This window comes from Ochotona princeps, chromosome 3 (assembly GCF_030435755.1).
Source record: "Ochotona princeps isolate mOchPri1 chromosome 3, mOchPri1.hap1, whole genome shotgun sequence".
Taxonomy (NCBI): Eukaryota; Metazoa; Chordata; class Mammalia; order Lagomorpha; family Ochotonidae; genus Ochotona; species Ochotona princeps.
Window position 1 is genome coordinate 84,924,656 of NC_080834.1, and position 15,975 is coordinate 84,940,630.

The 15,975-nt window shown below is 42.6% G+C and overlaps 1 protein-coding gene across 1 annotated transcript in view; it reads left to right on the forward strand.

Moving 5' to 3' along the window:
• Positions 1–879: 879 nt before the first annotated feature.
• The window catches only part of PLA1A (phospholipase A1 member A), a 33,873-nt gene continuing 18,777 nt past the window's right edge, over positions 880–15,975 (forward strand). Inside the window, exons 1-2 of the mRNA XM_058661931.1 lie at positions 880–1,006; positions 15,442–15,643. Coding sequence (XP_058517914.1) covers positions 934–1,006; positions 15,442–15,643 — 275 coding nt within the window. The 5' untranslated portion in view covers positions 880–933. The remainder of the gene's footprint in view (positions 1,007–15,441; positions 15,644–15,975) is intronic.

Here is a 15,975-nt window from a genome sequence, read left to right on the forward strand (position 1 = left end):
ACCAGCTGTGGGAAGTGCGTGTGCCACTAATACCGAGTTATTGGCCAGAGAGGACGATCGTGATCCTGCTGGTGATTGCCTCCCAACAGCGTGTGACTATTTAGCAAGTACTGGGCAACAGCCCTGTCCTACCTTGCCCTGCTGACCCCACCTCTGTCCAGCACCTGCCTGGAAATAGCATCCTGAGGTTTGTCCACTTCTCGGAGTGAAGGTGCCACGGTACACAGAGATCACTCTGGGTTCAGGCCCACTGCGGCTGCTTCCTCTGGTAGGATCTCTCTGGCTCATTTTCTTTTTTATCACTCAGTTTCCTTATTTGTGAACTCAGGAAGTTGAACAATCTCCTCCCAGAGACTGGACTTACTTGGAGCCCTACATTTCTAGGAATGCAAAGTGCTTTTGATAAGCAAATGTTATCTCCCACTCATTCTGTCCTTTAAATGTATACTTAACCCATGGTGTTGACTTGACTTTGGGTTAGGCACCAGGGATTCAAAAAAACGAAAGGGAAGGCATTGCTCTCTCCACTTAGTCAGAAGGGCCACAGTCATGTTCACTGAGAATTCAATTCAACAAGGTCGGTGACCTCTCTGAGATGAAAGCTTGCTTGGGGTATTACTAGCATTTGATGATGGGAAATGGGAGCGGTGTGGGACAGACTAGCTTCCTGGACGTGTTTGGCTCAGAACGGAAGGACCATGTTTCAGTGTCCTCTGGTTTAAAACAAACAAATGGAATGGCTATTTATTTTCATTGAGAAGAAGAAACTGAAAACTGGAGGTTAGACAAATAGGAAGAATTTATTTTTCTTGTATGGTCATGGGGGCCAGTTAATGATTAGCGAGCTCCCAGAGGGTGCTTGCCACTGGGGCTGTGTTTGGAGACCTCTGTAGCATTTAGAGTTTGCATCAGCTCTGGGACGGCAGCTCAGCAATGCCCCTGGGCCCCTGCAGGAGATGCTTCTGGTGGTGGGGTCTCCTCTGGTGGCTGCGCATCGCAAGCTCAGGTATGTGGGAGTGGGGGTTGGGGTTGGTAGCCAGGCCTTGGGTGAAACTAACTTAGTCAATGGCTGTGTTTCTCCAACCATACACTTACATAGTACTAACCATTGGAAGGTCCCCTAAAAGCCCTTGGCCTCTCCTAAGGTGAATTTAAAAGAAGGAAAAAAACCCCTACCATCATAATAGGAATGATGGTAAGCAGGATTCTTTTCTCAGGTCACAAAACCTGAACTTCCCCTTGGTTATCTGACTCATTTTTCTAAACCCTGCATTACAATCCTCTTCACCTTGCACAAGCCAGGATGACAGTTAAGAAAATGTAAATCTGGTTAATGTTCGTATTCACGCTATCAAGGAACCTGGTTTTCAAGGTATGCCGAATCTTAACAGTCATTTTTTTTTCAAATTCAGAATGAATTTTGTCTTTGAGTCTGTTAGTCTCATCCTGCCAGTCCAGCTCAAGTTCAGGGTTGACATCCCTCTCTGCAGGATCAGTCCCTTCTAACCACAGATGCCTGCTACAGCAACTTCCCTCAGAAGCCATTTGCATTGTATCTTTCCCCTGGTGAAGAATCTGCCCACAGTTCCCACTTGCTGAAAATAGCAAATGAACACACACCCTGTGCACAGGTCGCTGGTGTCTAACCAACACTATCTTGTCCACCAAGCAGGAGACCACTCCTGGGAGGGTCCCTACCCTCTGCTCAGAAGAGCAGGTTGTTTCTCTGTCTTTTGCACAAGGCATTTAATTTTTACTCCCCAGCCTTAGAACGTGTCATCCCTTCTGCCCAGAGTTGCCTAGGCTCCCCTCAGGGTAATGTCTGTTATCTGTGTCCCTTGCAACACCTCTGTCCCCTGCTCCAAAGTTCACCTTTTACGTGTTTGAGTGTCTTGATGAGTGGCTTTCAATGGTGCCACCTGCTGCGTGCGGGCTCTCTCCTACCTCAATCCTTTGTTCCCTGAAGGTGAGGAGGGTTTGGGATCCTTTCTCTTTGGATGCTTAGTATCTGCTCTGATTATAGCAGATGCTCACTGAATCTTGGGCCAATCACTATTTAGAGGAGGCAGTGTGTTGAATAGACAATGCCTCAGGCTGCACTGATTTTGGAACCCAGCTTTTTTTCTCCATAGCTGTGTAAGGTGGAGAAAGTGACTTTTCCTTACCTGTAATTGGAGAGACTCTTGTGCAGAGTATGGATTCAGTTAAGACTCAATGAGATGGCTGGTGTGTCTGCAGTATGATAGTGGGCAGTGGCTGAGCCTCTGGTGACTTTGTTAGGCATGGCGGCCTGGACGGAAGGAAGTGGAGGAAATGGGGTTGCCATGGCTGTTCTGGTTCCTGAGCACCTGTGTGGGTCGCAGTCCCAATGCCCTGAAGGAGAAGGGAGCTTGTGAGAACTTGTTAGCCGGGTCCTGGGGATCCAAGGCCTGGCCTCTTGCCTCCGTTTCCTGCTGTGAGTCTCATTTTCAGAACTGCCATCTTAGAAAGCAAATGGGCTAGCAATAGGCAGTAGGCAGAGAGACACACACAGACACACTCGGAGGGATAGACATTTGCCAAAGAAAAAGAATGCAATTGTCTTAAAACAGCCTGAAGGAAGTAGCAAGAAGCTAGAGAAGGAGTGAGGCAGAGATACTGGGTCTAGATGAATAAGGGATCCAGCGAATGTGAACAAGAGAGCTGCAGCAGGTACCCAGCTGCCCTTCTGTCCAGGAAACCCTCATCACCTGAGAAGTCTCAGACTTGTCCAGCTTCTGGGCTCCCCTGCACTTTCTTGGCTGGGTGCCTCACAATCTTTCACAGCCACCCCTGTCAGGCTCAGCTTTTCTCCTTGTACTGTGAAGGTCGAGGTTATTCAGACTCTGAGCTCCCCAAGGGCACAGTTGTGGTTGTGTCTTATTCATCCTTGGATGCTCAAAGTCTAGCCCAGCACCTGGCCTGCAGGCGCCATTGCAGAAACCAAAGGCCTTGGTTGCTGAGAAGAAGGAAATGGAACAGGCTGTGGTGTCGTTGCTACACCCTGCCATGATGGGAGATGAGTGACATGACTCTAGCCCTGACACAAGAAGCCCATCAGAGAAGGGAGCAGGAGGATGGCCCATTGCAGTCATACTGCCTGTCCAACACTGCGTGGGTCCTCTAGAGGCTATGACAGAAAGTTCAGAGCCCTGTGGTGCTGAGCTAGGGACAGAGGCAGCTGAAGAGAAGTGGCCACGACTAGGCCCAAGTGGGCAGCCTCACCAAAGGGGGCGCTGTTTCCTGCAGGTCTGACAAGAGTTTACCTCAAGTCAATTCTGGGGGCAACCACCAGACCCCTCCCAACCCGCAGCCTCATAGAGGGAGCCCACTTCACAGTATACATCCCTGGGCTCCCCTGTCTCCTGTGTATTTACTTAGAAAGTGGATGTGGTTTCAAGCCCACTCTGTCCCTGCCGGAGCACCCCGAGTCCCTTCTTGGTCCAGGCCACACAATCAAAGCTGTTTCAGTGAATGTCAGTGAAACAAAGGTGCAATCTGCAGAGCCTATCTCGGGCAGGTAAAGGTAGAGTTGTAGAGGCAGAGATGGCCAGCATCTACAGATCGGAGTCAACCATTGGTGCCCACTGGCTGGGGGAAAGGGCTGTGTGCACACACACCCGGCTGTGTACTTTCCATCCGGAGACATGGGAATTACCAAGCCTTTGGTAACCTTTCTTCAACACTTGTTTAACCTTCAGCCCCGGAATGGAAAACCATGGTTCTTTTCAGACCTGGGAAAGCCAGTATTTGATTCTATACCTCTCCTCTTTATTTCTTACAAACTCCGGGTCAGCCTTGCATATAATGGAGATGAAGTAAAAACAAATGGAAATTTTTAAGACTCACACTTTCAAATTGCAGGTCATACATGGAAATATATACAAATGAAAAAATCTGCACTGTTATTAAGGCATAGTAAGATTTCATGATATGCAAATGTATCACTTCTTTATGTATGCCATATGGGTATATGTGAAATACTCCCAAATCACACAGAGCTATCTGGTTTTGGATCACTGTTTAAACACTAATAACCAAGTCTGAAAATATTTATATCTCATAAAAATTTTGGCACATGTGAAAAAAACTATCTTACGAAAAGGTAACAGCTATTTGTTAGAAAGGGGATACCTACTTCTCCCTACCTCTCTGCCAATATTTTGTAATAGCAAATGTTTTGGTTAATATTAATTTCATAGGCAAAGTAGAAATCCTTTTCTATTAGCAAAATTAATGAATTAGCAAAACTGTATTGTCTTCATTCTTGTTTTAATTATAATTAATTTAACTATAATATAATTATAGAATACAATCAATATCTATATATTATATATTAGATACCAATATTTTAATATCTATATTAATATAATAAAATGAATTAGAATAATTAAATTATAATTAGATTAATTATAGTTCAACTTTTATGCATCTGTTGGCTATCTTCATTTGCTTTCTATGTGCTTTACCTCTTATTGGGTGAGTTGTTTGTGTTTCACCTCTGATTGGTTAGTGAAAATTAGTTACTTAGCAAATGAAACAAACATTTCCCATCTGTGTTGTTCCCTTACCTTTCTCTTCATCCCCATGAAGCTAACTCTTAAGGAATTATCCAGCTCATTCTCATATGATTCTGGTTGAAAGTCCTCAGTGAGTCCATGAAGACCAGCTCTTCACTCCCCTCACCTAACAGGGGGCCTGGGCTGTGCTTTGCTGTGCAGAGAGGAGGCGCTGGCTCTGCAGGTGGAGCCTCTGGGGTGATGATGGCAGATTCTTTCTGGTTTCCTCAACAATCACACTGAGCTTCTGCAGGCCCCCAGATTTCACTGTTAGTGCCCCATCCTGACTCAGGATATGTTTCACAACTCACATATGTTTCCACCAGTCATAGCCTGCCCCAGGCCCACAGCACTCACAGATCAGTCCTCGTATCACCTTCAACCACTGTGACCCAGCATGTACCCTGCCAAGCCCTCATCTCCTCCCAGGCTCTCTTCACTTCCCTCAGCTCATGGGCATCCCCTGGGGTGCAGACTCTCTCAACGTCAAGATCTTGGGCCCCCTCTCTCCCTTTTCCCTGTGTCCACATCAAGGCAGTCTCTTGCTGTTGTGTTGTCTGTTTCCAGCTGGACTGTGATCTCATTAAGGGCAGGGAGCGCATCCTTATGACACCGAGTCAACAGCTAGACATGTGATAAGGTCTCCAGAATCTTGATGAGCCACATGCCCACTGAGATTGCTAACAAGCAACAAAGGAGACTTTTGTCCATAAAGGAAACTGTGTACACTTACCCGGCTGCAGATGTTCTGTAACGGCTTCAAGAAGGTCTTAACTGGTACAATCATAGAGCACCTTGGTGATCTGCAGAGTGTCCTTAACCAGCACCAAAGGAGGCTAGTATTATAGCTGTAAATGTATAGTGCAAGGCACAGGAAATGCAGCTAGACAGAGCTTCTATTCCCTGTGCCTGTCCCAACAGGCTTTTTGCAGTAAGGAGGTTGGAGGCACACTGCCATCACCAGTCCCTACTGTCTGCCACTCAGCTCTGCGTCTTGTCATCTGCCAAGGCTATAATATTTCCCTAAACTTCCCAGGTTCCCTTTACCTAGGATTAGCACGTGTGTATTTTCCCAGAAGGAAATCTGGAAGGAACAGTAGAATATTATTCAGGTGGAGTCTGGCTCCAGAGGAATGCCTGAAGGTGTTGCTCACACAGACAGACGCAAAAGCTTTCTACGGTTGAGAAACCCACCTTTGAATGCCAGTAGTCCTTAAAAGAGGAGATTTCTGTCTAATTCCTTGGCATTATATCTTGGGGTTAACATTCCCAGGAAAAACCATCCCAGAATCAGGGAAGCCCATCCATCCAATTCTTTCTCCGGGATGCATGATGTCACTGCTTGCAACACATTCTCTCTCCCTTCTTCTGACAAAAGAGTATCCTAAGAGAGATTCTCAAGTTTTCCCTCCCTTCAACCACTTCCCTTTTCTCAGAAGACTTGGCTGTTTGCTTGATTTTTGTTCCAGTTTAATTGACGTAGTCTGCAAGCCCCGTACTGTCAAACTTACAAAATAGAATTCTTCTCTTCTTTGGCTAAATTCTAGGTATTTTCCATTACAAAAATAATATGAAGGGATATGCTAATATATGAAATTTATAACTGTTTATGTATACAGGTTTTTCCTGGAAAGTGTCATAAGAAAATGTGCATAGAATTCACCTTCAGGCAGATGTAGTATGGGGTGGAAAGTTTAAAAGTAAGATTTCTAATATTACCTCTCTGGATCTGTAAGGACTAGCTAGGTAGTGAGATTGCTACCTCAAGCACCCCTTTCTTCTGTTTACAGCTCTGAGTGTCTAAAAAAAGGTGAACAGACTCATTACACAAGGTGTAGAAAATACATAAAAATAGATGGAAGAAAAGAAATACTTTAACTAACCATTCAGACACAAATATATTTTAATGTTTTGATATATTCTCATTTTCTTTTTTTCTCTTTTCTGGTAAATTAAAAAACGTTATAAAATATTTTAAGGATATAAGGAAATTCAGTAAATAATGACGTACTTTCTTATAGCTAATTTCTCTGTCAACCAGATCTAATGCCTGTTGACATTTGTTGCTTCAGATCTTCTTTTTAAAAATTACAAATTATTCTGCTGTAAACTAAATAACAGTTTATTTGTCCATGTATTGTCACCAAAGTCTGGCTAGGTTGTTCTCAGAGGTCTTTTTATTATACAAAGGCTACAATGTGAAAATTGAAGATTGGTTTCTGAAAATGGAATCGCCGGTTCCCAGGGCTGTGTAGGCAAGTTGCTTTCAGAGGTCAGCACAACTCAGATTTCCACGAGAAAGTCCTGGGTACCCTCATCTCTGTCACTAACACTTAGTGTGATTTAATTATTGTCAATCTGGTGAAAAATACGACCTCTCTGTTATTTTAATTTTCCCCCTAGCACTTCTGAATAAGACAATTTTTTTCACATTTCATGATTTCTTCCTTTACAAAATTAATTTAAAAGCCAAAAACAGCCAAGGTAGGACCAAGCTGAAAAAAGGAGCTGAGGCTTAGCTGAGGCTTATCCTGGTCTCCCACAAAAGTGGTGGGGGCCCAAGCGCTTGGGCCATTTTCTGCTGCCTACATAGCCCATTACTGGAAAGCTGGATTGGAAGCAGAGCAGCCAAGATTCAAACTGGCCCTCTGATGGGGAAAACAGCTTTGTAAGCAGAAGCTGAACCCGTTGTGCCATAATGCTGGTCCCTGTCCCCCATTTTAATTTTTGATGCTAGTAGTTTGACTTTCTCATGCCTTCTTGAGTAGATTTCAACAAGTTATATTTTTCCAGAAAATTATCCATTTGTTTTAAGCTGTGCAATGCATTTGGGAATTTAAAAAAAAGAGATTTATTTATTTTTATTGGAAAGGCAGAGCTACAGAAAGAAGGATCTTCTGTCGGTTGGTTCGCTCTCCAAGTGGTCACAACAGCTGGAACTGAGCCGATTTAAAACCAGGAGCCAGGGGCTTCTTCCAGGTCTCCCATGTGGTTACAGGGTCCCAAGGTTTTGGGCCAACCTCTACTGCTTTCCCAGGCCATAAACAGGGAGCTGGATGGGAAGTGGAGCAGCTAGGACACAAACCAGCACCCATATGAGATCCTGGTACATGTAACGGAGGATTTAACCACTAGGCTATCACACCAGGTCTGCATTTGGAAATTTTTAAGAGTATTTTTTAACCTTGGACGATCTGCACTGACTAAAATCTGTGTGGTATGGATTTATTTAGTTTAATTGTATAAATGTTATTTTTGATCATTTTTACATATTTGATTAGGGTGCGAAGGGTCAAAGGCTAGAGGAAACTGGGTGAGACCATTGCTTTCACATTCTCTGTTTTTGCTTCCTGTATCTAGAGGGAGGGGAGAGAAAAGGGGAGAAGCCACACCCAGCCTTCCAACCATCCCAAGGTCCCTGATGTGGGGGGGATCCTGGGGGGATTTATTTATTTATTTTTTATTGTGTTTGTTTCCCAGAAAGCTCTATCTGACTGGTGGACACATGCCATTTTTATAGATGAAAAATTCTTAGCAATTTTCTCTCCAAGGTACTGCTTTTTCTCTCATTTCTTTTCCTTTAGATAACAACTACTACCTAAATATTGGAGCCTGTCCATATCCTCTGTATTTTTGAAATGCATGTGATTTAAGAGAGTCTTTCACTGCTGTGCCAGATATTATGGTATTGATTTATTTCCACAGCTATCTCTCATTACCAGTTTCCTAATTTGATTTTTCCTCTCTATATTATCATTCAATTTTTAATTTACTTGAAATACATGCAGAGAGACAGAGAGGGAGATAGAGGGGGATCTATCTGTTAGGTTCACTCCCAAAATTCCACAACAAATTGGTCTGGGCCGGGCCAAAGGCAAGAGCCCAGAATTCATTCTGAGTCTCCCATATGGGCAACAGGGATCCAAGTGTTAGGGCTGTCATCTGCTGCCTCCCAGGATGCACATTAACAGGAAGCTGTTCTCAGGAGCAGGTGCAGGAACTCCTAGGCCGGCTGATATGCCATGCCAGCCACCCAGGTGGTGTCTCCCTGCCCCAGCAAATACTTGCTCCTACCATTTTATCATTCATGTCTGGTTTCATATCTTAACTTCTTAGTTGACTTTATTTTTATCCTGGTATTGTTCATTCTTAGCATACATATTTTTTAAAGATTTGATTATTTTTATTTAAAAGACAAGTTTTCGGAGAAGGAAAGACAGAGAAAGGTCTTCCATCCACAGTTCATTCCCCAAATTTTAACTTGGCGATAGCTGACTTGATCCAAAGCTGGGAGCCAGAAACTTCTTCTGGAACTCCCACGTGGGAGCTTTATATATATATGTTTTTTAAAGTCTATAGCAATAGACTTTTTATAGCAATATAAAAAAAAGATTTTTATTTATTTTTTTAAGATTTGTTTATTTCTATTACAAAGCCAGATATACAGAGAGGAGGAGAGACAGAGAGGAAGATCTTCGGTCTGATGATTCACTTCCCAAGTGAGCGCAAAGGCTGGTACTGCGCCGATCCGAAGCCAGGAACCAGGAACTTCCTCCACGTCTCCCACACGGGTGCAGGATCCCAAGGCCTAGGGCTGTCCTCGATTGCTTTCCCAGGCCACAAGCAGGGAGCTGGATGGGAAGTGGAGCTGCCGGGATTAGAACCGGCGTCCATGTGGGATCCCTGTATATATACATTTTTTTATTAATTATTTTGCATTATGTGACAGTTTCATAGGCTCTGGGAATTCCCCCCCCCTCCCCCCCTCCCCCCCGGTGGATTCCTCCACCTTGATGCAGTATTACAGTTCAAATTCAATCAAGATTCTTTCCTTGCAAACGTATACCAAGCATAGAGTCCAGCTACTTATTGTTCAGATGGGTTGAACAGTTTCTTGGAGAGACCATTTCTGGTCCGAAGTTAGAGCTGGTAGAATATCATCCCAGTCAATTAAGAGTCCCAATATAACATCAACAGCAATTTGCAATATTATGGAATTGACGTGGTTTTGAGTAACCAGTATGTTTAAAAAAAAAAAAAAAGCAAGTTCTTAACCACAACCTCTGATTAGCTCATTGACATTTCAATTTTAGTTTATATACAGGACCGGCTGCTATATACCTTAAAATGGCTATAAGGTACCATTCAGCTATCTCGTGACTATTCCATTTTAGTATTTAGCCATTTGTTGTGTTGAAGTATAATTTTGCTGATCTTGGCAGATTTTAGGATAATCTAGACTGGCTTGTAACTCTAACAAGACATTTGTCGACAATTAAGGTGCTGAACATTTTTTTGGGGGGGGGGTGTGCAGGAAAATCCTCAACACCATGGTGAGGAGTGACTAATCTTTGTGTCCCACCCAGCAAGGCATGAGCCAATCCACTCCAGCTCTTTCCTGTCAGATTCCAAGCTCTACTCTTTGTTGTTTGTTTATTTATTTTAGGTTTTTAAAATTTGTATGATTGTTTGTTTGCTATGAGGGGTTTTCGGAGCAATCCCGATGGTCATTGCGAGGGAGTGTGGGGGTCCAGAGGTGGAGCCAGGCTCGGACCAGAGAAAGCTCTCCTCCCTGGTCCCGAAGGACGTTTATTGTTCTTCTGTTTCTGCGGACCGCTCAGGGCTTCTGGTTGTCTTTCCGATGACGTTGGTTTCTGCACGGTAGTGTTTGGACTTCTTCCATCCCTTGCGGAAGCTCCAGTTGGGGGTGGGTGACCTCAGAATATTCGGCCTCCGAGGGCATCCAAATCCCTGTGGCCTCCTTGGCAGTTGGGATATAGTTCTTGTTGCTCGTATTAATAGTTTGTGGTGAAGGTCTGGGAGTCTTCATGGTTGGGATCCAAGCTTCCTCCTTACCACCTGCTCCACTCTGGAGTGCCCCCCTGCTGCACGCACATGACCTCCTGTTAAGAGGTTGTCAGGGGATCCCTGTATATTTAAGGCAAGGACTTTAGCCGCTAGGCCATGCCGCTGGGCCCAGCAATAGATTTTTAATAGATTTTTTCAAACATTTGTTCAAATAGCTCTATAATTACATATACAACAAAAGTATCCATCAAGACATGGGGTGGGGGCGGGGAGAATGCAGCTGTTAGGGACACCTGCTTCTCTTCAGCTTTTACCTGGAATAATTTAATGATCCATTTATCAATTTTACTATCTTTGTAAACAGCTGATTATTTTAGATGTTTAAATATTTTATTTGTAGGCTTATTCTTTTCAATTTTTTACATGTTTATTTTTTTAATTTTATTTTTTATTTTATGATACAATTCCATAGGCTCTGGGATTTTCCTTAACCTCTCCCCAACTCCCTCCCCTGCCACAGATTTCCCTCATAGTTTTACAATAGTATACTATAGACTTATTCTTGAGTAAATGTCATTAAAATACAGTATATACAAAACATTTATCAATTATTACTGTATGCATGAATAGCTTTTTAGAGTGAATTTGCCTTGGTAATCATCATTTATCAAGAAACAAAGCCTTATTTGGATCCTAAAGTCTGTCTCTTAGAGCATCCTTGTCACTGCCACCCCAAAGTTACGGATGATCTTGACCTCTAATGTGAGTCTGGCTCAGAGTACATGCTGCCTCCACACCTGTGCATTTAGTCAACAGTGGTTAGCAAATGCTGAAAAACGAGTACTGAATATGTCTAGACTTTGATTCTTGTATTCATTGCTAAGCTATATAATCAGAATAATAACTATTTACAGAGTATTTACACTGTATGAAATATTTAAGTGGTCTAGAGTTTATTTAAGAAATATGGGAGCTTGTGGGTAAGTTATATATAAACACATGATTTTATATAAGGGACTTAAGTTATTTGTGGATTTTGGTGTTTGTGGGGGTTCCTGGAACCAACCCCCCATGGCAAGTAAGAGACACCTGTACTGGATTAGCTTCATTTTAATTTTTAATTAAACCTTGATTTTGGCTCCTCCACTTTCCCCCAGGCCCACACTTCCCCTACATCTCTACAACTGTACATCCTCAGAGTGGCTGGAGGAGTGATCCTCCTCAAATATTGCTAACTTTCCTGAACTTTCAGACATTGTAACTTCTGTCACATTTTGTTGTCTTGTTTCACTGGTTAGAACTAGGGCATTTGGTACAATATTTAATAGGAGCAGTAATAGCAGACACAGAAAACCTCTGATGTCTTCCCAGGAAGGCTAGGCCTTGCCACAGGCTTTTGGTAGACTCTGTTATGTTAAGGCCTACTCATTATATGGCATCTGCTTTGGTGGGTTAATAGATTTTCTTGTTTGTCCAGTTGTGAGTTGTAACAGTGCATTTTCTAATGCTAAAGCTTCCTTTTTCTGCTTGGATTAAATTCCATTTGTCCATGATGTATTTTTTGTTCTTATTATCCTTGATGGATTTAAATTTGCTGTTATTTTAGTTAAGGTATTTGTGTTTAAAAGTGAAATTTGCCTTTAGCTTTTCTTTTGCCCTTTGTTCCTGCCTAGTTTTTGAAGTTTGGGTTATTTTCATAGAATGAATTCTCCAAAAAAAAAAAAATGTCTAGGAGATGGGAATTACAGGATTGGCGCATCTCTAGAGAGTGGTCTACTTCCTGGAACTTTAAATGGATTTGTCTGCACTACTGCTTCAATTCCTTTATATTACAGTTTTACATCTGATTTTCTTTTTTTTTTTTTATTAAATTTATTCATTAATTACATTGTGTTGTAATTACATAGAATCTGGGATTCTACCCCCCGCCCTCCCCCCATGGTGGGTTCCTCCACCTACATCTGATTTTCTGTTATTTATTCCTTGGCTAGGCTTTAGTAAGTTACACTTTTTCCAGAAACTAGAAAAATATTTGTCTTTTTTGGTTGATATAAATATTTTTCTTTTAGGGTTTAAAAAAATCCTGTTGTCCATATTTATATATCATTTTTATTCCTGATATTGTTTACTTGTGACTTCCTTCTATTTTTCTAGCTCTGTCTTATCCAAAGTACATTTAGTTTAACATTTCAAAGAATAAGTTTTGGGGTTTATTACATGCCAGGCACTATTTGAGACAGCTGAGTGAACAAAATGGATGAAAATCCTTGCTTTACTTAACAGTATATTCTTATGTTAGAAAGAAACCAATATAATAAATTCTATTTATAAAAATGTGATGCAGTATAATAAATTGTATTTATAAATTATAAAATATATACAATTATATAACTATAATACAATATCATATGATTTAATACTGTATAGTAAATTTTATCTATTGTTTAAAAATCAGTCTAATAAATTGATAAGTAGATTAGGAGATGGTGATTGCCATACTAAAAATAAACTTAAATAAATGAATCAGAGTAAGAAAGCTGGAGAGAATGAAGGAGCAGTAGAACCAGGCTATGATTTTGAAACGGCAGTTGGAGCAAACAAGATGGCATTGGGCAAACTATGACTCAAAGGAGGGAAGGAAACAGCCAACCGGATGCCGAAGGAAGTACATCCTAGGCAGAAAGAACAGCTGGGGCAGAGAATTCAAAGAAGAGGAAGAGCAAGCAGGCCTTCAGGCTGGAACAGGGGGGCAGTAGGAGGACCAGGCTAAGGCTCCAGAGTGGTGGTGCGTTAGATCACCCAGGGCCTTGTAGTCCACTGTTAGTGCTGCTGATCCAGAGGTGTGACATGACTTGACTTGCTTCCCCTTTAAAATATATGTATTTATGTATTTTAAAGACAAAGTTGGAGAGAGAGAGAGAAAGAGAGAGAAGGGGGGATCTTCCATCTGTTTGTGTATGTATTTGAAGGAGTTGCAGAGAGAGAGAGAGAGAAAGTGCGAGGGGAGGGGGATCTTCCATCTGCTCATTTCTTCCACAAATGGATGCAAGGAGCAGGACTCAGCCAAGCCTAAACCCAGGGGCTGGAACTCCATCTGCGTCTGCCACAAGGGTGACAGGGGCTTAGGTAACTGGATCATCCTCTGCTGCTTTCTTAGGCACCATTAGCAGGGAGCTGGATCAGAACAGAATAGTCAGAACTCAAATCTGTGCCCATAAAAGATGCTGGCATCCAGGCAGTGGCTTAATCTGTAAAATCTGACTTACTTTCTTTCTTTTTTTTATACAGATTTATTTTATTTTTATTGCAAAGCAGATATACAGAGAGAAGGAGAGACAGAGAGGAAGATCTTCTGTCCGATGATTCACTCCCCAAGTGACCGCAATGGCTGGAGCTGAGCCAATCTGAAGCCAGGAGCTAGGAACTCTTCCAGGTCTCCCACGTGGGTGCAGGGTCCCAAGGCTTTGGACCGTCCTCAATTGCTTTCCCAGACCACAAGCAGGGAGCAGATTCACTCCCTATAGTCAGGGATGGGCCAAGCCAAGAGCTTCTTCTGGGTCTCTCCTGTGGTGGCAGGGGCCCCAGGAATTGGGCCATCTTCCGTTGAATTCCCAGGAGCATTGGAAGGGACTTGGATGGTGTTAGTTATTTAAAAGATTGGAGAGTTCTAGTTCATAGGATATTACGATATTATTACGCGCAGCTAATTCCCACAACCTGGTTCTTTACCGTGAGCTGAAATTACCAGACACAACGAGGTATCTTAGGAGGTTTATTCCAACAGGGCAGGAACAGGGTAGAGGTGGTGAAGATCAGGAAAGAAGAGGAGAGAAGAGAGAGAAGAGAGAGAGAGAGGAGGAGAGACCAGAGAGAGGAAAAAGAGAAGAGGAGATAAGAGAGAGGGGAGAGACCAGAGCTGACTTACTTTCTTAAAAGGTAATCTTGGCTATTGCACTGCAATTAGAATAAAACGGCCAGGAGTGGAGAAAGTAAAAAAGGATTTCAGGCTAAAAGAATGATTTTGAGAAACCATGGCTTGGATCAAGGTGTTAAGTATGTAGGTGATGATAATGGTTGAGTTCTGATTATGTCCTTCCGATGATAGGTGTGACAAGGTTTGTTTACCTCGTAGGATGTGGGATAAAGCAAAGAGCCCAAAGGCATCGCCAGGAAGCCTAAAAAACTACAATGACTGACCTTTAAACCATGTTCTTTCACTCGGTTCTCTGTTCATCTAACTCAGCTATTACTTTTCTTCCCCTGTTTCTAATTTGGATTTGCTCTGTTGTTCTTTTCTGAGTTAGAAGATTAGTTTGCTAAACTGAAATATTTCCCTTCCAAGCCTCCGAGAAGGGATGTTAAGACCAAACCTGGCCTCAGGGAAGATGCTCACTTGGCTATCTAAGTTTTGTTTTAGAAATCTGTTGGTGAGGGTTACTATAACAAAGTGCCACACACTTGGTAACTTAAACCACAGAAATATACTATCTCATGGCTGTTGAGGGTGACGTGTTAGCAAGGTTGGTTCCCTCTGAGGGCTGTGAGGGAGGGATCTACCCCATGTCTTTCTCCTTGGCTGGCTGATGCCCATCTTCATCTTGTGTTTCTCCACATCCTCTTTCCCTATCCTTGTCCACATTTCCTCTTTTTTACGACAACATCAGCCATATTGACTTAGGGCTCATCTGAGGACCTCATCCCCAACTTAATTACCTGTGTAATGACCCTATCTCCATATATTCTTACATTGGGTAAGCTGGAGTTTAGGATTTTTGGGTAGACTCAAGTCAGCCCATAACACAAAAGCCTTTACCTCCTCTTGTTGGGAAATATTCATATTCTTCTCTAGAATTTTTATTTTTAGGCATGGCAGGTATTCATGTGTTTTTAGTTTCGAAACTGATTCAGTCTTTAGCAAATGCGTGACTGATAACTATGCTAGCTGATTCGTATTCGACCTCATGTCCATAAGTCTCCATTGCTTCATTCCCTTTAAGAATATCTCTTAAGGGCACAGGATCTCACTGTGGTTGTTTCTGGTTTTGTTTTCCTTCAGGGAATGCACCTCCTACCTCCCAGCCAAAATGCACTGACTTCCAGAACGCCAACTTTCTCCGAGGCACCAACCTGAAAGTCCAGTTTCTTCTCTTCACCCCTGCGGATCCCAGCTGTGGGCAGCTAGTAGAAGAAAGCACTGACATCCGAAGTTCTGGGTTCAATGCCACTCTGGGAACCAAACTAATTATTCATGGATTCAGGTGGGAGCTAATCAGCCAGTAGGGTCTACTCAGCTAAGGACTGTGAAGTGGCCACCACGCCTTAGGAAGCAAGAGGGATGGATTTCTTGTTTCATCTGTCAGTTCCTGCAGAATCAGAAAGTGTTTCACACACACACACACACACACACACACACACACACACAGAGGATGTTGTTCGGTCTTTTTTTTAATGTTTACTTATTTGAAAGAAAGATTGAGAAAGGAAGAGAGAGAGGGGGTTCTACCTAGTGGATCATTCCCCCCCACACACAAAAATAATAATAATAATAAAAACCAGGGCTGGGCCAGGCTAACACCAAGAGCCAGGAAAT